General features: G+C 36.0%; 4 protein-coding genes across 6 annotated transcripts; 2 read left to right on the top strand and 2 right to left on the bottom strand.

Moving 5' to 3' along the window:
* Window positions 1–7,926: 7,926 nt before the first annotated feature.
* Window positions 7,927–12,239, bottom strand: LOC111201952. The gene is made up of 3 exons (XM_048746179.1): window positions 11,612–12,239; window positions 11,426–11,490; window positions 7,927–11,250 (listed from the first exon to the last, which is right to left on the bottom strand). Exon 3 carries the CDS (start codon window positions 10,058–10,060, stop codon window positions 7,937–7,939), a length of 2,124 nt encoding a protein of 707 aa, XP_048602136.1. The 5' UTR covers window positions 10,061–11,250; window positions 11,426–11,490; window positions 11,612–12,239; the 3' UTR covers window positions 7,927–7,936.
* Window positions 12,240–16,679: 4,440 nt separating this feature from the next.
* Window positions 16,680–18,977, top strand: LOC106435025 (BOI-related E3 ubiquitin-protein ligase 1). Of its 3 annotated transcripts, XM_022695082.2 has the most exons (5): window positions 16,795–17,060; window positions 17,199–17,236; window positions 17,646–17,802; window positions 17,891–18,246; window positions 18,318–18,977. In XM_022695082.2, exons 3-5 carry the CDS (start codon window positions 17,706–17,708, stop codon window positions 18,846–18,848), a joined length of 984 nt encoding a protein of 327 aa, XP_022550803.1. In that variant the 5' UTR covers window positions 16,795–17,060; window positions 17,199–17,236; window positions 17,646–17,705; the 3' UTR covers window positions 18,849–18,977. The 3 variants fall into 3 exon arrangements, with proteins under 3 accessions (XP_013731331.1, XP_022550803.1, XP_048600843.1); XM_013875877.3 differs by lacking the exon at window positions 17,199–17,236 and having other exon boundaries at window positions 16,680–17,060; XM_048744886.1 differs by lacking the exon at window positions 17,199–17,236 and having other exon boundaries at window positions 16,795–17,056; window positions 17,641–17,802.
* A 366-nt stretch (window positions 18,978–19,343) lies between these two features.
* Window positions 19,344–21,886, top strand: LOC106435024 (2-carboxy-1,4-naphthoquinone phytyltransferase, chloroplastic). Its single transcript, XM_013875876.3, has 12 exons — window positions 19,344–19,600; window positions 19,755–19,852; window positions 19,953–20,157; window positions 20,240–20,343; window positions 20,422–20,493; window positions 20,576–20,714; window positions 20,801–20,910; window positions 21,000–21,099; window positions 21,173–21,211; window positions 21,290–21,400; window positions 21,485–21,550; window positions 21,630–21,886. The coding sequence occupies exons 2-12, from the start codon at window positions 19,764–19,766 to the stop codon at window positions 21,723–21,725; spliced, it is 1,131 nt and encodes a 376-aa protein (XP_013731330.2). The 5' UTR covers window positions 19,344–19,600; window positions 19,755–19,763; the 3' UTR covers window positions 21,726–21,886.
* Window positions 21,748–22,872, bottom strand: LOC106435018 (protein CUP-SHAPED COTYLEDON 1). Its single transcript, XM_048744887.1, has one exon. It carries the CDS (start codon window positions 22,693–22,695, stop codon window positions 22,168–22,170), a length of 528 nt encoding a protein of 175 aa, XP_048600844.1. The 5' UTR covers window positions 22,696–22,872; the 3' UTR covers window positions 21,748–22,167.
* Between the last annotated feature and the right edge of the window lie 374 nt (window positions 22,873–23,246).

Raw genomic sequence — 23,246 nt, 5'->3', positions numbered from 1 at the left:
TGTCTCCAGCCCCGCAAGGTATTCTTTCGCCACTCTCCCATTAGCATCTCTATGCATATACATCCACTTCCGCAACTCGAAAATATTCCCGGAGCTCGCCATTTTTTTTTCTTTCACGTTTTTGTTTTTTGGTGTGTTTAAAATGATGTTAAAACGTCCATATTTATAGGAAACTTTCGAATCTAGTAGGTGTAATTTTCCTAGGAATTTACGACGAAAATTAGTTAGGTGGCCGAAAAAAAAACGTGTCACAACTATAATTTCCTCGCTAAGTACACGTAATTATTTCCTCGTAAAGAACACGCTAATTTTACGTTGAATTTACGAGGAAAGCGTATTTCCTCGTAAAAGCCACATCACTTTACACCGACTTTACGACGAAACCGATAATTTACGAGGAAATAACGCTGATTTTACTTTTCCACGTAATTTCCTCGTAAACTCGACGTAGTTTTACGAGGATTACTTTTCCTCGTTAATTTTCGTCGTCTTGTAAAGAAAATATCTGAGATAATCAGTAAAGTTGGTGAAATTTTTTATATATTTAAAGAGGCTGGGATATAAACACGATGATTACATTTACCAAATGAACTTAGAGTATTTGTACTCCCTATCCACCATGTTTCCTATATTTAGCTCCGTACCCTCTTTCCCCCCCCGCCCCCATTATAACCATTTCCCTCCCTTTCTATGGTATTCCACTTCTTTTAGTATATTGAGCTAATTTTCCCATGAACTTAATTCTTAAATCGAATATTCACGAAAATTTTGTTAACGTTATATGATTTTTATTGTCTTTTAACCGGCGGTAAATCATTGGTTCTCCTTCGGTTCAATTGAAATAGACAATTAACCGGCCAGAAATGTAAAAAACCTTTGTAATTCTTAGGACTGGGCAAATAAACCGAACCCGAAAATCCAAACCGAACCCGATCCGATAAAAATGAATCCGAACCGATCCGAACCTGACATAAATACCGAATGGATCTTGTTTTTTGGTATTTTGGGTTATGGGTATTATCTGAACCGAATCCGGACCTAAATGGATATCCGATAGAACCCGAAACATTTAAAATCACAAAAAAGAACTTCTACCAAATATGATCTTAATTCTTAATATGTATCCAAAAATACTTTAAATATTATTGAATTTCTAAAATAATTTTCTATTACACAAAGGTTGATGGTGGAATGTGGCGGTTGAAGCCTAAAGTTTTTAGATTTTTGTTTTGTTTTCATTGAATAATGTTTCTCAAATTTCATGAGAACTTAGTTTTTGTTTTATGATTTCATTTATCTGGTTTTCTTTCTATCACTAACTATGTTTATCTTTCGCTTGATTGTGAATGATCACGTTTGATGTTTTTATTTATTTTTGAATCGATTTTACTTATGTTTTGGCTATTAAAATATGTACAAATCATGTATTTTAAATCCGAAGAACCGATTTCATTTATGTTTTAGTTACAAAATATGTACAAATCATGTATTTTTAAACCGAAGAACCGATTGGGACCCGAATCCGAAAGTACAATGGGTTATACCAGTTAATTGGAGATTTACTAACCCCGACCCGAACCCGATAGAACCCGAACCGGTTCCGAACCGAACTTTTATATAACCCGAATGGGGCTGATTTTGATAAACCCGAAAAACCAAAACTCGAATGGATAAAACCGAAACCCGATTGGGACCCCGAATGCCCATGCCTAGTAATTCTAATGATATAGTTAACCTTTTCGAGTATAGATTAGAATAATAGACTATGTCTCTTCCAATATGAACACCATGTTGTCACACTCATACTTGATAATATCATACACACTTGATATTATAATAGACTTGGCAATCATACAGTTGTCTGCAGCCACAGAAACTTACTATTACTCAAATAATTACACAATTAATAACTCGTATTACCTCATCAACCTTAGTCGTCGACCTACTAACAACGAACATTTGAATTGTTGTGGACCTACTAACAATCATACACGGTGCAATGTTGCTTTGTTTGTTATGACGATGAAATTATTACTAATTTCTGTCTTATGTGAAGTGCAATTTTGGTTAGTTACTGAAATGTTTCTTTGTTTGTTCTTCACAATATTGTTGTTTTGCCAACTTAGATTCTTACGAAATCCCTATATATTAATAGAAAAACATTTAAAAAGTTATAACATGTAGTTTCTATTAATTAAAAAAGTGTCATGCTGAGTTGTCACGTAATTAGAATGTTAATTTTGCTTACGTGGCGGCTGAAGAATCAATTGAGAATTTTGTTAGTCCAAAATTAAATGGTTAGGGAATGTTATATTATATAGTATGTCCATTATGGACCATTCATTTATCAAATTGAATTGTTTCCTTAAATAAAACCTACGAAATTACTTAATGTGATTAAGATATATATGGCAATTAATGATTTTAAATAATAAAGATTTGCGAACAATCTGTATACTTTCTATCATTTTTGTTTAATTAGTTATTATTAAAACTAGAGATTTTTTCCGCGCTTCGCGCGGATTGTGTATTTTGAAATATTTACCATTTTTACTTATATATAAATTGTTGCATTTATATTATATTTAATTTTAGATTTAGTATAGTCAATTTAGAGCTATTGTTTTATTTGTGTATGTGGCTTGAATCATCTAATTTTTTTTTCAATACACAATAAATGCAGTAAAATACACAATAGTTAAAAACAAAGTGAAATTCGTCAACTTAAAGAATTACAACAAAAAAATCTTTAAATATTCTTTGTTGTCTTACACATTTTATAATTTTTTGGTGCAAAACAATCTAAGCAATTTTTAAATATAAAAAATAATAAGACACAATCTGCATTAGGCATGGGCGTTTAGATACCTATTTGAGTTTGAATCGGATATTTCAGATTTTGGGGGTATTTCGGTAATGGGGTCTAGAACACGTTCGAGTATTTTTACATATCGGGTCAGGTTATGATATTTTTTAGTTCAGTTTTGTTATTTCGGGCCGGGTTCAGATATTTAGATTTAGAAAAAAAAAATTCTTCATTGCTCAAGTTTTTGTACTAAATTTTTTACCATTAACTTAACTGATTTTCTGTTTTTATTGGTTGGACGATTAACAGATTTAGAGATAAAAAAAATTAAAATTGAAAAATTAATCTGGTTGTTATTTTGAGATTTTGAGTTCAATTTTTATTAATGTATGAAAAAAGCATTTTAAGTGAGAAGTAAATCAATTTGTCCATAATTATATACATATTATCTAATCTCTGAACCATATGCAACATCAATATAAATATTTTGAATAAAATAAAAGAATTAAAGTAGAAACATAGGGTTAAATATACATATATTATCTTATCTTCGGATATCTATTCGGGTTCGAATATTATCTATTCGGGTTTGGATATCCAGTCTCTCCTAACTTAATATCCGTTCGGGTATTTTTTCCACTTTGGTCGGATTTCGGTTTGGATTTTTCGAATCAGATTCGGGTATGAATTAAGATATCGAATAACATGTCCACTCCTAATCCGCACGTAGCGCGGAAAAAATATCTAAATTGATATGAATGTAAAAAAACCACTCTAAAATACAGGAATTTCATATATTTGTTTATATATATCATTTGAACAATTTAGATGAAAAAACTGAAACTTTCGTTAAACTAACTTTTATTGATCTGTGGCCACGGATCTAGCATTGCATAAAGGTGAAATACTGGAATATAGCCTATTTGATCACTTCACTGTTATTGTTAGACTAAATTTAAATTTCAAAAATCTGGTTTTTTTTTTTTTTTTTTTTGACATCGAAAGTAAAACAAACTCAATACTAGTTCGCAGCCTCTTGGCCAGCATATGTAGCTAGCCAGCTTGGTGCAAAGCAGTTGACGTGAGGGGATCCAAATACTCGTGATCTTCCACCTTTAGCAAGTGAATCGGCACGGACGTTCGAAGATCTTGGAATACAAGCTATAGAGAAATCAATGAATTCTGTAGATAGAGCTCTAATCTCATCTAATTCAGGTGCCATTGCTGGCCAGTCCTCTTCCTTCACTATCAGCTTAACCAACTGTTCACAATCGGACTCGAAACGTACCTCTCTTTTCCCTGCCTTCAAGAGTTCCTGCATAGCCCATACCACCCCTTCAGCTTCAGCGTGAAGAGGAGATGCTGTAGCTCTTATTCCCTGCACTCCAAATAGGGCCGGGGCCTCGCCATCAAGCAGCACAAACCCCAGTCCAGCTCTATCGTTTTCATTTATCCAGGAAGCGTCAGTTTGGCATCTCCATCGCGGTGGAGCTGGAGCGTGTGTTATCATATTCGATGATCTTGGTTGCTCGTCACTTTCCCTTGTAGATTCCTCTGCTACTCTTTGCGCTAACATCCAGCTTTCAGCTTCCTTGACGGCAAGTTGAAGTGAGTCCAGTGGCGAGATATCCTTATCTTTAAAATTTTTCTCATTACGCGCTTTCCAGATATACCAAGCGATCCATGGGAATGCGGCCATAACATCCGAGCTCACTCCTTTTTCCTTGGCGCGAAATAACAGGAAATCCATATTTGAGAATAAGGATTCACACGGGAAGATCCCCGGAAGGGTTGGTAGAGGTGAGAGGGCCCAACATTGTAAGGCCGGCGGGCATTCGAAAAGAGTGTGATTTATAGATTCGCTATCAGCACCACATCGAACGCATGTACTGTCTCGGGCACAATGTCGCTCTTGAAGTTGTTTTGCCGTGGCCAGGAATCCCGAGGTAGCTTGCCAGAGGAAATGTTTGAGCTTCCTTGGAGCTTTGATTTTCCATATCGCTGTCTTGAGTCCCGTTATACTTGGTTCAGTTACCACAGGAGTCGGAACTTCTGAGTACATCTCATGTGCTATAGTATAGCCTGACCTAACCGTGTACAAGCCGGACTTCGTGAATTCCCAGCAGTAGCTATCTTGGCGTCCTGTACGGCTCACTCGGAGCGAAGTAACACTGGTTATATCTTCTGCAGCCACGAACTCCTTTAGTAGGTCCATGTTCCAAGAGTTACTCTCTTCATCGATCAGGTGATGGACCCGTAGATTGTCGTCCCGAAAATTACCAGCGGGTTGTGGAGGTCTTGCTGGTCTCGTGGGTAGCCATGGCTCGTCCCATACCCTTGTATCGTATCCATTCCCTATCTTTTTGCTAAGACCCTTTCGAAGAACTTCTTTAGAGGCTATTATGCTTCGCCATCCATAGGATGGGTTGCTAGCTCTGTCCACCTTCATTGGATTAGCATGTCTATAATATCTTCCTTTAAGTACCCGGGCTAAGAGGGACTGTGGGTACTTAAGTAACCTCCACAGCTGCTTTGCTAGTAAGGCAAGATTAAACTCGTGAAAATCACGGAATCCCAATCCTCCCTTGTCCATTGGAACACAAATTTTATCCCAAGCTACCCAATGTAATCCTCTATTATTGATCTTGGTACTCCACCAGAATCTTGAAACAGCGCTCGTTAAGTTCTTCGTGATTCCTTTTGGCAGTAGGTAGCAAGACATCGTGTACGACGGTACTGCTTGGGCAACCGCTTTAATTTGGACTTCTTTGCCACCTTTCGATAAAAGTTTCGTCGACCATGAATTTGTACGATCATTTAGACGCTCCTGGACGAAACTAAACACCTGTTTCTTAGAGCCACATATCTTTTCTGGCAGACCGAGATACATTCCCATTCCACCTTCTTGATTAATGGCTAGCGACCTTTTCAGGTCAATTTTTGAAGACGCTACTACCTTAGAACCGAACATAACTGAAGACTTTGATTTGTTCAGTTGCTGTCCTGAAGCGTTGCTGTAGACGTCGATGATTTTCATCAGTTCACTGCACTCTCCTTGATCAGCCTTGCAGAAAAACAGGCTGTCGTCCGCGAAGAGTAGATGCGATACCGGTGGGCTTGCTCTCGCTATCTTTAAGCCAGTGAGCTGCTTCTCCTGTTCCGCATGCTTAATCTGAGAAATAAGCACTTCGGTACAGAGAATAAAGAGAAAAGGTGACAAAGGGTCTCCCTGTCGCAGTCCGCGAGACGGTATAATGTTTCCTTTTGCTTCCCCATTAATGAGGACTTGATAGGAGACAGACGAGATGCAGCGCATTATCCTATTGGTCCATCTCTCGTCGAACCCCATTTTTCTCATTAATTGTTCCAGGAAACTCCACTCCACTCGATCGTATGCTTTGCTCATGTCCGTCTTTATAGCCACGTATTTACTCTGGCAGCTCGGATTCGTTCGCAGTGCGTGGAATAGTTCTTGTGCAATCAGGATATTGTCGGTAATCAGTCTACGAGCCACAAAGGCCGATTGTGTTTCCGAGATTATTTTTGGAAGCACTTTTCTAAGTCGAGAGGAGAGGACCTTTGAGATGATCTTATAGCTTACGTTGCATAAGCTAATTGGCCGAAATTCTGTCATGGATCTAGGTCTCTCCATCTTTGGTATCAGGCATATATTAGTCTGATTTATCCTCTCATCCAGCTCGCCCGATACAAAGAAATTTTGAACCGTGTGTACGATGTCTCTACCAATGGTAGTCCAGAACCGTTGGTAGAAAAGGCTCGTCATCCCATCAGGACCGGGCGCTTTATCTGGGTTGATCGCGAACACTGTTTCTTTGATCTCCGCCTCTGTTGGTTCTCTCATCAGGGCTATGTTCATCTCCTCAGTGACCGACGCGGTAGTAAACCGGAGAGCTTCCTCTCGGTCCCTCGGTTCTGAGGCAGTGAACAGGTTCGAAAAATACTCTGTAGCCAGATGTTCTATACCTTCCGCTGTCTCCACCCAGTTGCCGAGTGAGTCAAGGAGCTTCGAGATTCGGTTGCGTGCTCTGCGCTGCTTCGTCCGGGCATGAAAGAACTTTGTGTTCCTATCTCCCTCTCTAAGCCAAATAGCTCGACTTTTTTGTCTCCAGAAGAGCTCCTCTTCCCTATATGCTTCACATAACTTCCACTTTAGTTCAAGCTCCTCTTCCGTAGACATACTGTCATTATTTTGGGCTCTGTCCAGTTCTTGCTTTAGCTTCTCTATTAGCTTTTGGTTGTGCGACGGATTCCGTTTCTTCCATCTCGAAATAGCTCTCCTGCAACGACCAATTTTTCCATGTAGGCATCTTGGTTCCGTTGGAACCTCATCACCCCATCCTAGTTTCACGGTATCAGTGAAGCCTTCCTTCCCGAGCCACCTCTTATTGAACCTGAACCCTTTGCGTCCAGTAGACTCTTTTGATTTTATTTGTACTAGGACAGGCCGGTGGTCCGAGCCCCATCGAAGTAAGTACTCCACATCAGTGTGGGAAAAGGCTTGATGCCAGTCTTCATTTCCAAGAGCTCGATCAAGTCGACATTGAACTCTTCCAGATCGTCTTCTACCGGCCCAGGAGAAGAAATTGCCCGAATGTGGGAATTCAATCATACCACATGCTGAGATCATATTCTTGAAGGGTAAGAAGGACGATTCCGGGCGTTTTCTACCTCCTTTTTTCTCCAAATTACTAGTAATTTCATTGAAATCTCCGACCATAAGCCAAGGTCCCGATCTTTGCAGGCTGATTCTCATAAGTCTCTCCCATACTGCTTCCCGACGTTCAATGACCGGGTCGCCATACACAAAGGTAATAAACACTTTGTGTCCTTCTATCTTAGCTTCGATATCTATCATCCGTTCATTTGAGAATCCAACCTTCACATCAGCATCATTCATATAAAACAAAGCAAGTCCACCGCTTAACCCCAACGGCTCTACGGTGAACAAATTATCATAACCAAACTCAAATTTAAAGTCTTGCAAAAAATTAAAATTGTTTTTTGTTTCAGAAAGAAAAAGAAAGCGAGAATGAAAGCAGCGATGCAACTCCCGAAGGTGTTGCTTAGTCAGGTACGCTCCAGCCCCCTGACAGTTCCATGTGATTGCATTCATATCTTAGAACTGGATGGTTTCTGGGACACCATCGAACCTGGGGTAGACACTGGTTTTCTGCTTGGAATCGCAGATGGATACACCTCATGGCGAGGGACATGGCGAGAGTCATGAGACATCTTTCGGACCGGCTTCATGACCTTTGATTTTGGTGATAGCCGTCCTCTACTTGCCTGCTTTCGGGATGCTGAAGCTCCTTTAAGATCCGGGCTACGAGCACCCCTCTTTCTCCCCAATGTTGAACTCTGCTTAGCGCGCATGCTCTTCTGATTCTTTGCAATCGTTTCTTGCGTTTGACTCTTCTTTATCCCTTGTTTGGCAAGCTTTTCAGTCGGAGCATTTGCCTCGACCTCTGTCGTTTTGTTACTTGGTCTCTCCGGAGATAATTGTGAGATAGCTTCTATCCGGCCGTCCTCCATCTCAGCTAGCGCTTCTTTCTCCATTTCCGCGCAATCTTTCAGAAGATCATCCTCGTTGATCATTTCATCTGTCATGACAAGATCAGCGTACTCCTCAATGTTTTCATCCAGTTCATTCTCCTCTCTCATCTTCTCTGTTTCTTGACCCTTATTGGAGTCTTTTCCCATCATGATCCCTTGAGCATTATCACTTGACTGCTGCGCATTCCCAGTGTTTTTTATCAGTTCATCTTCTTGACCTCTTTCCTCAGAGACAATCTCTCTGTTCTGTGTAGTCTGGTTCACTCTCTCTGGACCGTGATCCTCAGAGTTGCTTCTTCTACTTGCTGATTCTTCAGGGGCATTTACTCTCGGGGTTTTTTTAGAATTCTCCAGCGTGCTGTCCTTCTTAAGTAAGCCACGAGGTTTGTCGGAGTCTCGACCTCTATTAACTGGTCTCCATTCCATCACCCCAGAAGGTGGGGATCTTGAGTTTCGTCCTCTCCCAGAGTCCATGAAACCATGTCGTCGGGGGTTCACAGATATGGTTCTTTGCGAGTCAAATGACATCCTGCTCCTGGAGCTCGTGTATCCATGGTCCCCATACTTTTTAGATTGATTCTCGTATCGGTTCTCTGTAGCTCTTTTTGGTCTCCATTCAGATGATGAAGCAGAGTCTCTGGTCCTCTCTTTTGACAGCGCTCCTGAACTGTTTTGATACGGATGGTATCTCTCCCGATTGCGGGGAAGCTCGGAGTGATTACCAGTTTCAAGTCTGTTCCATACATTCTTTGAGTGAGCATCCCGTCTCTCCTTCAATTGCTTACGTAGATCATGGTATCTCTCATCCTCCTTGCGATCTCCTCTACGTACGTCTGAAGATTCTTGATAGGCCGATCTCATCTCTATCCCCCTGTTGTCTCGGTTTGATATGTCAGTGTAGGCTCTTGGGGACCGACGTTGGGGTTGTGAGAAGGCTTCTTTCATCGCCATATCCTCCTTCTCTTTCAGTTCAATTCTTGCCAAGCGGTTTCTCTCTCTTTGATTATCATTTATCTCAGGGCAAGTTCCTTCCTCATGAGATATCCGTTTACAGGAATAACAATGTCTATAGAGGTCCTCGTACTGGATCGTTACCTTTACCACATCGCCATTCTCAAAGCCAACCTTACATTCAAATTTCAGAGGTAAATCTCCATTCACTAAGACTCTCACCCGACTTCCATCCACATCCGCTTTATCAAACACTCCCAGTGCTTTCCCCACACTTTCATAGGTTTCTATTTTCTTATAGTGGATCGGAACTCCAGATACAAGCGCCCAGAAAGGCAGGGAGTTGGGGAAGTCTTCCTTGACAGTAGGGGTCCATCTTTCCAATGAAAAGCTCCACTTATTGAAGTGGCATGGACGTTTTTCTAGTACCTTGATCAGGTCCTCCTCCTTATCGAAGTCGAAATGGAACCTGTTGTTCCCAAGGTTTGTTCCTCGTACCCGGCCCTCGACATCCCAGATCCGACGCTTGGGCATATACTTCAGCAGGGCCTCAACGCTTCTTCCGTCAGAATGGAACATCCTTCCTATAAGGGTTTGTTTGAACTTATCAATCAAATCCGAGTTATCAAACGCAGGAACCCTGATGATCTCTTCTTCATTCTCCTGTATGCGACGTCTCATCGTCATGTCATTATCTCTTCTTACCCGGGATCCTACTTGACGGCTCATGCTTTCTTAGTCGCAACAAACCTTGCTAAGCACGCAAACACATCAAGGGGATGGAAAATTATGTAAAGAAAACTCTGTATGCACTACAGGACACCGTAGAAAGGAGAGGAGTGTCGATAGTCTCCCTCTCGTCTTTGTCTTGCACTTCACGTCTTCACAGATCCAGAGTCGCCACGGTCGTCGCCAAAACCCTAGCCGTCTTAATGGATTACACGTTGTTATTTCAAAAATCTGGTTTAGTTGTGCTATTCTAAAAAAAATGTTGGAATATTCTAATATGTCACGTGTAGTTTTTATTGTGAATGCTATTTCGTAAGCAAAATTTATTAATGTAAGAGAGTTGTATATCTAATCATATCTATTAATAAAAAAAATGATAGGTTCAAAGCTTAAATGACAATCTCTTAGTAGTAGATAAAAATAGTACTTTAAATTAATAGATTAGATTATTAACATATATATAGTATATATTTTATATGACTATCTAATAAATGAAGCTTTCTACTTATATGATTTTATGACCGGTTGTATTTTTTTTTAACAAAATTTGTATCTCCTGTACAAGCCACTGATATCTCAAAGGTATGTTTTATGTAATTGTTTAGAAATTTTGCACATTTGTTTGCATGTTTCCAGAACAATTTGATTCACATTTTTCTCAGATATGGGTTCCTTCAAATCCAAAAGGAGCTGAGAGATTACTACCCGGTATTATTGCATCCGAGTCAGACTTGTATTTGCGCAGGTTTTGGGGGAACCCTGAAGAGGTTTGATTCTCAAACACACAATCTCATTCTTGGATTTTACAGTTTATTTTCTTCTCTCTGTTTACTCAGAATTTGAAAAAGAAACCGAGATATCTAGTAACATTTACAGTGGGTTACAAACAGAGACAAAACATAGATGCATGTGTTAAGAAGGTTGCTTCCTGTCCTTTTTGTTTTTTTTCTAAATTTTTATTTTAATTTTAATGGTACTCTCATTTATGTTTTCTCTTCCTTTTTTTTTGAACACCATGTTTTGTCTTCCTAAAAACAGTTTTCAGACAACTTTACCATTGTTCTGTTTCATTACGATGGAAGAACAAGTGACTGGGATGATGAATTTGAGTGGTCGAAGAATGTGATACACATAAGTGTTAAGAAGCAGACAAAATGGTAGCTTTGCTTATACCTCTCTATCTTTTGCCCCTAGATTTCACAGGCACGATTTCAACTTAATCATATTCTGAAAGTTAGAGCTGGGAGATTACACATAGCATTAACAATTCTAAATTCCAAAAAAAAAAAAGATTGTTTGTGAGATGTTATGACTCTAAATTAAATTTATGTTTGGTTTCTAATGAAATTGGTACATAAACACTACCTTGGATGGATATGGAGCTGGAACTCTCATAATCTGACTAATTGGTATGACGGGATGAGAAAGACCTGGGAGATAGATTTAAAAGAGAGTGAATTGGTTAGCTGATGTGGTTGATACGATAACATGACCTAAGTGGAAAGAGTCACAAAGAGGCATGACGTTGGGACTATCAAGAAAGTGATGAACCTGAGAGATGGAAGGATGGAGGAGTTGAAGTGAACGCATGAGTTAAAAGGTATGACTTTTCGATAGTGACGATTGACAACATTGTGGGATTTGTATCGCTGGTGTGTGAATAGGGCAGAAGTGAAATGGGAGAGTGAGTTATATATGGCTAGACTGGGAAATTGAAGGGATTATGACTATTCGGATGTTACAGCATTGAAGAGTGCTTGAATAACTTCAAGGAAGGAGGACTGTCATTAGGCCTGAGGATGACGTTAAGGTTGTATCGTGAGGATAGGGAAGAGGAAGAGGGATTGTTAGATCGGGTGCCGTCGAAGAGAAATATATTGAATGATTCAGAGTGGTCGTAATAACGGTGAATTGCAGAGAATTTGAAAGGATGACGACGAATTGGAAGGGTCGGAGACGATAAGGAAAATTATGGTAGGCGAGATAGGCATGATATGGGCTATTGCGGACTTTTAGAAGCCCATATGGATGGCCCGGATCTAAGTTGACTGAAGCAGTGCTGACGTGTCCGATTAATTGCTCCTCATTGGCTGATATTTTTTAGGACGTGGCAGTCTCACCATTGAATATATTGTGCTTTTAGTATTGTGATAAATTACATAATTACATTAATCATATATATAAAAATTTAGATTTTTTTGTATATGTTGTAATTTGAAATTTTCAAAAAAATATAAATTACTAAAACTGTTAAAAGTCTCACATAAAATTTTGTGATCAAGGTTTAAATTTTTTTCTATAATAAGATACAATGATTATAAATTCATATGAATAAATATTTTTATTTTAATAGGTTTTTATGTTAATATATATATATATATATTTCATATCGTTTAAATTAAACTATATACATCATATGAAAATACATACTTATATTTTGATATCTACGCTGAATATATATTGAAAAGTTAATATTTTAATTTTGAAATCTTCATTTTAAAAAAAATAATTATAAATTATTAAAACCACTAAACATTCCACATTAAAAAAAATCGTTGGTGTCAAATTTTGTTACACAAATATGAAAATAATCATAAAATCATATGAGTAGAAACCTCATTTAATAAATATCCATATTAAAAATATATTATATATCTATATTAATATCATTTAAATTTAATTATATATCATATACGATAGATAAGATTGATTGTTTTGATTTATTTACCCTAAAATGATTGCAAATAAACAAGAGCCATCGTTTGATTTATATGTGCACGCCAATTTATTACATAACAGTAGCTGATTTCTTATTTATTTAATATATAATTATTATTTTATTATTTCATAATATGAAGAAAAACATAAAATAAGTAATAAATATAAAATATTTATTCTACTCAAGGTGCGGATCTTAACCTAAGTATGTATCTTTTTGATAATTTTAAATCTTAAACATTTTCTAAATCTCAAGCCAAAACAATATCATTAAATGAGAATAAACTCAAAAAATCAATATTTATATCGAACAATAACCAAAATGAAAAAAGTGACACAAAAATGAGAAAAATACTGAAGATATTAGGATTGGCACGTGAACGTAAACTTCTCAAAACCATAATTAACTTTTAAATTGCTAAATCATGATATAAAACCAAGCTCTCATATTTTCATTGTAACCAAATAGTAGGCCTGAGATTCTTCGGCCTAAATGTTAGGTTCTTATGCGATAAATGATTTTTTGACCTAAAATATTTTTAAAATGAGATCAGTTCATCAGTAAACAAATTATATAATTAACAAAAAAAAAATTAAAACTTATTTAAGGACCAAAATATTTATTCGATAAAGAATATAAATTTTTCCATACGATATTTTTTAAATAATTTTCATATAAGTTCGACATGCGCAAGGCGTAGATCTTATCCCAGTGATGTGTTATCGGTGCATATGTTTTATATTTGGTGTAGGTTATTTATACTCGGATTAGCTTTAGTAACAGACGCTCAAGTGGTTGTTGTAATGGTTAAGAACACTTGATTAACGGTCAGAAGTTCCAAAAATCAAAATAGTTTTCGGAATGTTCGTTTAGTATGCTACCTTAATCTTAATGTACGTTAGTCTAACTTTGATACTGATATCCCCTATATATTAATCCTGGAGCATTACAACATGTTTTCGTAGCCACGTGTCATCTCGAGAATGATTCTTAGAATTGTTAGAAAAATAAGTTGGTCCATATAAACATATACTATGCTTTTTATTAAACTAACTATCAGATTAATTAATAGTTTACAAAATAATATTTTTTCTTTTCTTAAATAAAAACTACGGAATTACCTAATATGATTAATATATATGACAATTAATGATTATGAATAATACAAAATTTGATAAAAATATTTCTTACCTCTCTCTTTTTTGTTTAATGTTATACTATTAAAAAATTAAACAATCACATTAAGCATATAATAAAAACAATTAGATTTTTTCTTATATGTTATATTTTGAATTTTTAAAAACGACTATAAATTACTAAAAATGGTAAAAGTCCCACATTAAAAAATTTGTGATCAATGACTTAACTTTTTTTTTTGTTCAAGCAAAATACAAATGATCATATATCATAGGGAGGGGCATTCGGATACACGTTTGGGTTTGTATCGGATATTTCATTATAAAGGTATAGAACCCGTTCGGGTATTTCTACACTTCGAATCGGGTTCAGGTATTTTATGTTCGGGTTCGGATATTTTGGGTTGGATTCGGATATTTAAATTTTGAAGAAAAAATAAATAAATTATTCATTGTTTAAGTTTTTTATATTGAAAATATATTTTAACTTAACTGTTTTTTTTTATTTTTAAAAGATTAAACTATTAATAGGTTTGGAGATAAACTTTAAAAATAGAAAAACACTAATTTTGTTGTTGTTTTGAAATTTTAGATGCAACTTTTGTTAATGCAATAAACAAGAACTTGATATGTATTTTAAGTGAGTATCAAATGATTTTGTCAATAATTAATTGTATATTATCTAATTTTGTGTAATAAAAATCATTAATATAAATATTTTGAATAAAATGAGAGAAATAAACTAGAAATATAGAGTTAAGTATACTTATGTTTGGTTATCTTCAGATATCTATTCGGGTTTGGATATTACCCGTTCGGATTCAGATATTATCCGAACTGGTGAAATAAGTAATTTGTTTTGTTGTTATAATTAGATGATTTTTAGACCGAGCTGGTGAATATATACTAGACAAACATTTATATTTCGAGTCTGCACTTATATTCTATAACAACTTGATATATTAGATTTGAACACTAACCTGTTAATATAGTTTGCCAGTGATTTTTTTTCCAAATTTTGATTCTTAGATATGCATATGGAGTGAAACTAATTTTTACAGATTTCAATTTTTTTAATTGACACTTATGTAATTCACTAAATTTATAAAAAAAGTTAAAAAAAGAAACTTAACCCATATCAATGAAACAAAGATGAGAACGAAAGCACAATTATATAGAAGTAGAAAATGAAATTACTTATGGAGAGTCAATAGTAAACAGATCGAGAGCTGAAAACCTAATCCCCTTTCGTCATCATACAATCGATGTTGCCTATTTAATTTTGGTGATTTGTTTCAGCCGCAAAACTTAATTTTTTTTTGTGCATATGAAGTCTTAAAAATAATTAAAATGAGATGTAACACGTTAACTTTTTAACAATGATTATATATTTAAGAGACCAACATTTGTATTCATCATTTTATAATCGATAAAGATTGTAGTTTTGCAAAATGTTAAAATCATTTCATAAACAATTATTATAAAAACTCACTCCGCGCATGCGCACGGATTATCACCTAGTAATGTATAATCGTCAATGTAACGTTTATGTACAAACGTGCTTACCGTTTTAATGTAAAGTTAATAAAATGTTTTAGGGAAATAAATATTAGACTAAGGGGGTGTTAGTGGGATATGGATTTGTAGTGATTGTTGAAATTCTCAAATTTTATTGTTATTAGTTGGTGGATTCTAAGATTCTTACTAAAATCTAGTGTTATTGGTTTGATGATTGTTTAATGACTTACAAAATCTCTTGTTATTAAAAAATTTAGTTTTTAATGTTTCTAAGTTTCCATCAAATCTAGAGTTATTGGGAATTAAATTCTAGATTATTTTATTCATAAGACAAAACTTCAAAAATCTTGAATATTTCCTCTAGATTCTTAAAATCCTTGAATTATAACATTTTCATAAACTTTTAAAATATGAAATACTCTTTATAACTCTTTCCAAATTTAACAAATCTCTTGATTTTTAGAATCAACCAATTCTATAAAAATTCTATTTCCACTAACCCCTAAGGTTTTTGTCTAAAGTCTTTCTAAACATGCCACATCAGTGCTAAGAAAAAGTTAGAAAATGACACCTATACAAGTTCAGTTCGTAATTAATACAAAATTGATGTTATAAATTTTTAAAGGATTCTCAAATAATATATAAGAAATTTTTACATGTATGTGTCCAATTAAATATTCTCAACGATATGTATGTGATAGGTTGTTGAGAATTCTTTTGGTAACTTGTCCGTAAGAATGAGCCAAGAAAAGGAAAAAAAATTGAAATTGGACCAAACAAACCTTAAACCAAAACTAATTCTAATCAACTCACACACGAAACTACATAAACTAACAAAGAAACACTGTTACAGAGTAGATAATTAGATGGCTGTCAAAAATCCGTTTAACCAGCTCGCATTTTATTTTCACATTTAGTCTATTATATAACAAAACTGAATCATACCGGTTCGAGTTTGTCCAACTCTGAATTTATTTTAACATTTTTACCAAAAAAAAAAAAAAAAAAAAAAAAACTCTGAATTTATATGGAATTGTGGAAGGATTTAAAAAAAACAGGTTGTTTCCATAATTTAAGATGTTACTGTTATCATTTTAAAATTTCCTTATTTAAAATAATTAACTAGTCAAAAATAAAATATTTAAATTAAAAAATTAAATGAAAATGTTACTGTTTCTTTTTTTTCTCAAAAGAAAATAAAAGATTTTAAAAAGGAAAAAGATCGAAAGATGCAGAAAAGTGGAGTGAATGGCGTCACGAGGCACAACTCACGGAGATATGTGCAGAACCAATACCCACCGGCACCAGTTCTTATCATTATCAAACTTTATTATTTTTATTTTTGGGATTCTATTTATATTTTCTCAATTGCTATCGATTATTTTTAAAAAATTATTATTATCGATTTTGGCAGCCAACTTCTCCCACTCCTTAACCATTGTGACCCGCTTTCTCACGTCCATCATTCATTTCATCCGTTTCTTTTCTTCTTTTATTCTTTCATTCATCTTAGCCTTTTTAAATCATCAGATGTTGCGTTTCTGTACGTTTCAACAATCCCACCACCTTCTTAAAACTCTCAATCGCAATTAATTGGCTCCTCTCGATTCCTTGTTTTTTTTTGCAGGTATTTTGTTTTTTCTTTCTCTGAACTTAATGATCGGAAAAGAAGCAATCTTTTCTCTTATCTAGGTCTCTGTGATTTTTTCTTTTCATTTCTTTTTGTGTATGGTGATGATGATAGCTGTGTGTACTGTATCATTAGGTTGATAATTTTGTTTCTGTTGGGCAATCTCTAAAAAGGTAACCTTTATTCAAAGTTGGCATGTTGTTTCCATGTTCGTGAGATTTGATTATTAATTCTAGTTTAATTATTCAGATGAATCTTTGACCAGTGCCAATTGATCAAAATATGGTCATGTATCCCTACTTAATTGGCGAGATCATAGAAACTTAAATTCAAAGATGCAAATTTTATTCTCCATATATTTCGTTATATTTGGTTGACCATGTGTGTGTTTATAAAGAATCAACGGTTACTATTTTTAAATAGCTCCAGGCCTTGGTTTGAAGGAGAGTTTCATCTCTAGCTGGATTGTAATCTGTGTATTGCTTAGGACAGTCAAAACTTTTTTTTGTGTATGTCCTGGCTTTTCATGTCAGGAACACAAGAAGTATAAGCTTTCAGCTCATTATCTTCATTTGTCTGCAGGTTTCTTAACTGTTGTTCTTATAAAAATTGAATACTTGTAACGGTTAAGCATTAGAAAAGATGTTGGGAGGCAACAATGAGAACCCTTTACCACAGGATAGCCAGTTTCAGTACCAAACAAACACTTCGTTGAATCAGCTTCACTTGCTTGGAACCAGTAAGTTTCTTGATTTTCTGTTGCTTGGAATGTCGTTACAACTTTATCATAGAGCTAAAGCTTTTTTCCCTTTTGTATGTGGTTACAGTGAGAGCTGGTTGCACTATTGATCCTATAAACTACTTTGCTAACGATAACCTTGCTACAATGTCTCGGAATAATAGCAAACGCGCTAGGGAGACCGAGACCAACCATAGTATCCAGAGACAGCAGAAGCTGCAGAGCTCTTTGGACTATAACTACAACAACAATAGTGTTGCTCAAGATGAAGCCCCAAAGCAGAACTTAGTGTCCACTGGTCTGAGACTATCTTATGACAATGATGAGAGAAACTCTTGTGCAAATGGAAGCATCACAACTCCAATGTTTCAGTCACTCGGTGACACTATCAGATTGGACTTGGATAGACAGAAAGAAGAGCTTGATCAGTTTCTCAAATTCCAGGTACTAATTCTATCCGTTATTTCTTATATATATATATCCAATGTTGTTGATTGTACTTTCTTTGGAAACAGGGGAACCAACTGGCGAAAGGTGTGAGCGATATAAAACAGAGACATGTCACGTCCTTTGTCACGGCCTTAGAGAAGGATGTGAGCATGAAGCTTCAAGAGAAAGACCAGGAGATCGAAAACATGAAGAAGAAGAACCGGGAACTCGTGGAAAAGATAAAACAAGTGGCGGTAGAATCTCAGAACTGGCATTACAGGGCAAAGTACAATGAATCTGTGGTTAATGCCTTAAAGGTAAGCCTGCAACAAGTGATGTCACATGGAAACAACACCAATCCAGGTGGTGTATTAGCAGTGGAAGAAGGGTACGGGGATAGCGAGATTGATGATGAGGCAGCTTCATACAACTACATGAACATCCGGGGGATGCCAAACACTGGGATGAGATGCAAGTCGTGTAACGTAAAGGAGGTTTCGGTCTTGCTTGTACCGTGTAGGCACTTGAGTTTGTGTAAAGACTGTGATGTGTTCACTGGTTTTTGTCCTGTTTGTCAGTCTTTCAAAACTTCTAGCGTTCAAGTCTTTTTCTCATGAGTAAAATCCATGAAATAGAGTCCGTCTTCATACTCCTGAAATGTTGTTGATTGTGGAGACAGATGATCATATTTGTATGTGATGATTATGATGAACTAAAAGATGAAACCGTGTACACGATTGATGATACTGCAATTTAGTAAATTCCAAGAAAAACAAGTGCTGACATGTCAATCAATAGCTGTGTGGATTTAGATTCAGTGCTGAAAGAAATTGAACCCTAATCTGACTTTTTCTACTGTTTATCAAGTCAGAAGCTTGAAATTTTACCGTAGATAATAATAATATACACTGTTTCTATTAGCAGAGATGAGATGACTCACACAAACTTTGGCTAGGTTGAATTGAAAATTTATGTCAACAGTACTCTACTTTTGTAAGAAAATCACTGCAACAACTTGTAGCAATTAACTTTTGGGTATACTTTGGTGCTGGAGGCCCAGGCCCATAGTAAAAACAGAACAAAGACACGTGAACATCAGGTGACATTATCTTCTGTGGGTACATCAGCGTTCACAGTCGTTCATTTCTCTCTCCCTCAAAATTTCGACATTCAAACTCACTGGAAAATAAAAAAGCGAAATCCAAAACTCTTTTCTTTCTGAGTTGCTTAGGTTCCTTCGTAGCCCGTCTGATTCAGGTCACTCAATCTTTTAGCTCCGAAGAATAGCTTTTTTGATCTCGGCGACTACCAAAGTTCAGAGGATTATGACTCAATCTCCTATTGTAATCAAAGGATTCGTCTTCGAAAGGTTCAGTTCCTAGCTTCATATATCTCCTTTTCTTTATTGTTGAAACAGAGATGTTAGTTATGTAGGTCCCAGAATTTCAGAACTTGGTGTTTAGTTGTACGTTTCTCTGTTGCTGTTTAACTGAAAAAAAAAAAACTTCTTTCTTGTTTTACAGAGAGTTAAAATGATGAGTTTAGTCTCTCTCTGCGGTATAACGTCTGGGTTTGTTCTCAGAAAGTCAACCAATCTGTTTGTGAAACCGAGATTCAGAAGGTATGTGCAGAGTGCGTCATTCAGTCTGATTTTGATTAATAATGATTCATGTACTGTGAGTCTGTGACTGTCACTAAAACTACTTAGCTTAGCTTCCCAGAGGAGATTTAATCACAAGACTACCGGTGCTTGAGAATCTGAATGCTAAAAGAAAAAGAAACCTCAGAGTTGGTGGGCCAATCGTTTGTAAGAGCTATCAAGAAGATACAGAAAAATTGTACCAAGAAGAGGAAATTCCCAAAGCAAAATTGATATGGAGAGCAATCAAACTACCCATTTACTCTGTCGCTTTGGTTCCTCTCACCGTATGTTTCCTCGAAAACCCACTTTCTTCCCTCCATTTTCCATTATATGCTATATAAAATATTCACTATTCATATGCCACAGGTTGCTGCTTCAGCGGCCTATTTGGAGACTGGTTTAGTCCTCGTTAGACGTTATGCTACTCTAATGCTCTCATCAGTACTTATCATTACTTGGCTCAACTTAAGGTCATTTATTGGTTCCCTCTCTCTAACACTATATCTTTCATGTCTTCTTCCCTCTTTCTAAACATTGTTTTATGGCAGCAATGATGTTTATGATTTTGATACCGGAGCTGATAAGAACAAAAGAGAATCCGTAGTGAATATGGTTGGAAGGTAAGTTTGCAACTTTGAAGTTTATGTTTTTTCTTTTCCTTAAATCTTATAATTTCTTTTCCACTGGTTTACTTGGGTGAAGCCGGGCAGGAACCTTCGCAGCTGCAATCACAACTCTTGTGCTCGGTGTTTCTGGTTTAATTTGGATATCTTGGACAGCAAGTAATATCCGTGCAATACTATTGCTTGCCTCAGCAATATTATGCGGCTATGTATACCAGGTGAATGCAACTTCCTTTCGAGACAATGTCATTCTATAACCTAAAAGGTTTTCAACCTGAACAATACTTTGAAATTTTGGTTATAGTGTCCGCCATTTCGGTTAAGTTACCAAGGATTAGGAGAGCCTCTATGCTTTGCAGCATTTGGTCCATTTGCAACTACTGCCTTTTATCTACTTCTTGGTGGTGGCTCAAGGTGATATTGAAACTTTGTTATAACCCTAATCAATTTCAATTTCCATGAATTATTAATATTCAAAACTGGTTAAATCTGTATTTTGGCAGCGAGATGAGGCATCTTCCATTAAGCACTAGGGTTCTTTCATCATCTCTCCTTGTTGGTTTTACCACATCTCTCATCCTTTTCTGCAGCCACTTTCATCAGGTTGGTTAAGGAAATAAATATGGTCTAATGATTTCCAGAAAATGACACACTCAACAATGCTGCCATTTGACAGGTTGAAGGAGATTTAGCTGTGGGGAAATTTTCACCTCTGGTACCAATGTGTTTTTAAACCGGGATTAGTAGGGGATATGATGATTAATGTGTGTTTTGATTTGAGTGTTTTACTTAGGTCCGGTTAGGGACTGAAAAGGGAGCTTTTGTGGTGAGATGGGCTATTCGTTTGCTCTATTTGATGCTTCTTGTTCTTGGTTTAACCAAGATTTTGCCAGTAACTTGCACAGTAAGTTAACACACAGATTTGAGAGAACATGAATGAGACGCAAGAACATCTAAAAACCTCTACTTTTGTTGTTGGGTGTTTCAGTTGTTGTGTTTTCTGACACTACCAGTAGGGAATTTAGGGTCAAGCTATGTCGAAAAGTACCACAAGGTAAAAAAAGAAGAAGCAATAATATCTAAGATTTGAAGATTGAAATACTTTGTTTAATTATGTGAATCTTGAAATGCAGGAGAATGAGAAGATATTCATGGCTAAGTATTATTGTGTGAGACTCCACGCTTTGTTTGGAGCCGCGTTGTCGTTGGGACTCGTTATCGCTCGCTAAGATTTCACTTCTTTCGTTTGTCTTTTGGCCTTGTTGCATCTCAAATTGTTTACTTCATTTTTATGCTAAAATCAAACTGTTAGAAATATATTCATTAATTAACACATTAACACACCTGGTATGTTTATTTTCTCTTTCCTTTTTAAAAAAAAGTTTGTATTTTTGGGTTTCTTGTATTACAAACTACTGAAAAACAGATATTTGTAAAAAGAGAAAAGGGAAAATAAAAAGAAAACATATTGCAGATCCATAATCATAAACTGGAACCTCGAATTTGCCAAAAAAAAAAAAAAACTGGAACCTCGAACACTAATTCCATAATCATCATATCTATAATCATAATCATATTGCAGATCCATAATCATAAAGGATAGTTTGAAATTTCCAGAAATCGAAACCATAAAGCGAGTCTTGAATCCAAAATCATATCGTAGATAGTAACCTAACCTCGAACATGGTTGGATAACATAAACTCTAGTGGGTTTGGATTCAGAAGCCGAATCTTGCAGATCACGTAATCTTGTTTCCATTTACTCGCAAGCCTATACTCTTCCATCACCCAAACCCTCTTGTCTCTTGCTCGTCTCTTCTCCTTCTCCTCTGCCTTCTCCCAGCTGAACTTAAAAAACGATTTTGGCTTCTCCTCATTCTTTTCACAGAACCTGAAAACTTTCTTGAACCCTAGAATCTCCTCGCTCTTCTCCGACTTGATCAGTCTATCACGACCCATGATCCTCCAGCAACCAGAGTCACATCCATCGGTTTTACCAGAACTCTTTGTTCGGTTAACGAACAAATATCGTCCGTCGTGTAGGATCAAAGGTTCTTGAGTATTGAAATGCGTCCGTGGGTTGACGCAGTACACGTCTTCGCTTCGGAGGAAGTTGCTAGGCCACTTGTTTCTTTTATCGAGCATCATCTTCAGATAATAACCGACGGTTTCATCCTCTGGTGGATAAATCATCGTCATGATTCTTCTCTTCTGCAGATGTGTAGGGGGGCAACTCAGATTTTCGTAGTAGAAGAAGAAGAAGAAGAAGAAGAATTGCAGAAAGTGATCAAGCGAGAGAAACAAGAAACGCAATAAACAAATGAAAAGGGAGATGTAAGCAGGTTGAGTTTCTTGGGAAAGAAGTTATTGATATAGACGTTCTTTACTTCCTTGGTATTGTTATATACTAAATTCTTGTATTTTTTTTTACTAGATTCTTCTAAATTCTTGTATGATTACTTTTAGAAGAATTTAGTCTCAAAAAAAAAAGCAAGATTAAAATTATATTATCGTCATCCTCCCACATGAGTAAAATTAAATTTTAAAAGAATTTAGACTGACAGATTCTTCTAAACATATTAACATATTTCAAAAAATATAATATTTGCTTCCATGGCAAATGAAAAATTAAAATGAACTATAAATATGGAGGTTTCTTGACATTTGGTTTATAGTCAAGATAGAAGTTATATATTATCATTCTCCCACATGAGTCAATGATTATACGAATACTTTGTATTTAAATGAAA

The sequence above is a fragment of the Brassica napus genome, chromosome C1 (assembly GCF_020379485.1).
Source record: "Brassica napus cultivar Da-Ae chromosome C1, Da-Ae, whole genome shotgun sequence".
Classification (NCBI taxonomy): Eukaryota; Viridiplantae; Streptophyta; class Magnoliopsida; order Brassicales; family Brassicaceae; genus Brassica; species Brassica napus.
The sequence above is the reverse complement of the archived record's forward strand: the minus strand, read 5'-3'. Positions and strand labels throughout refer to the sequence as shown.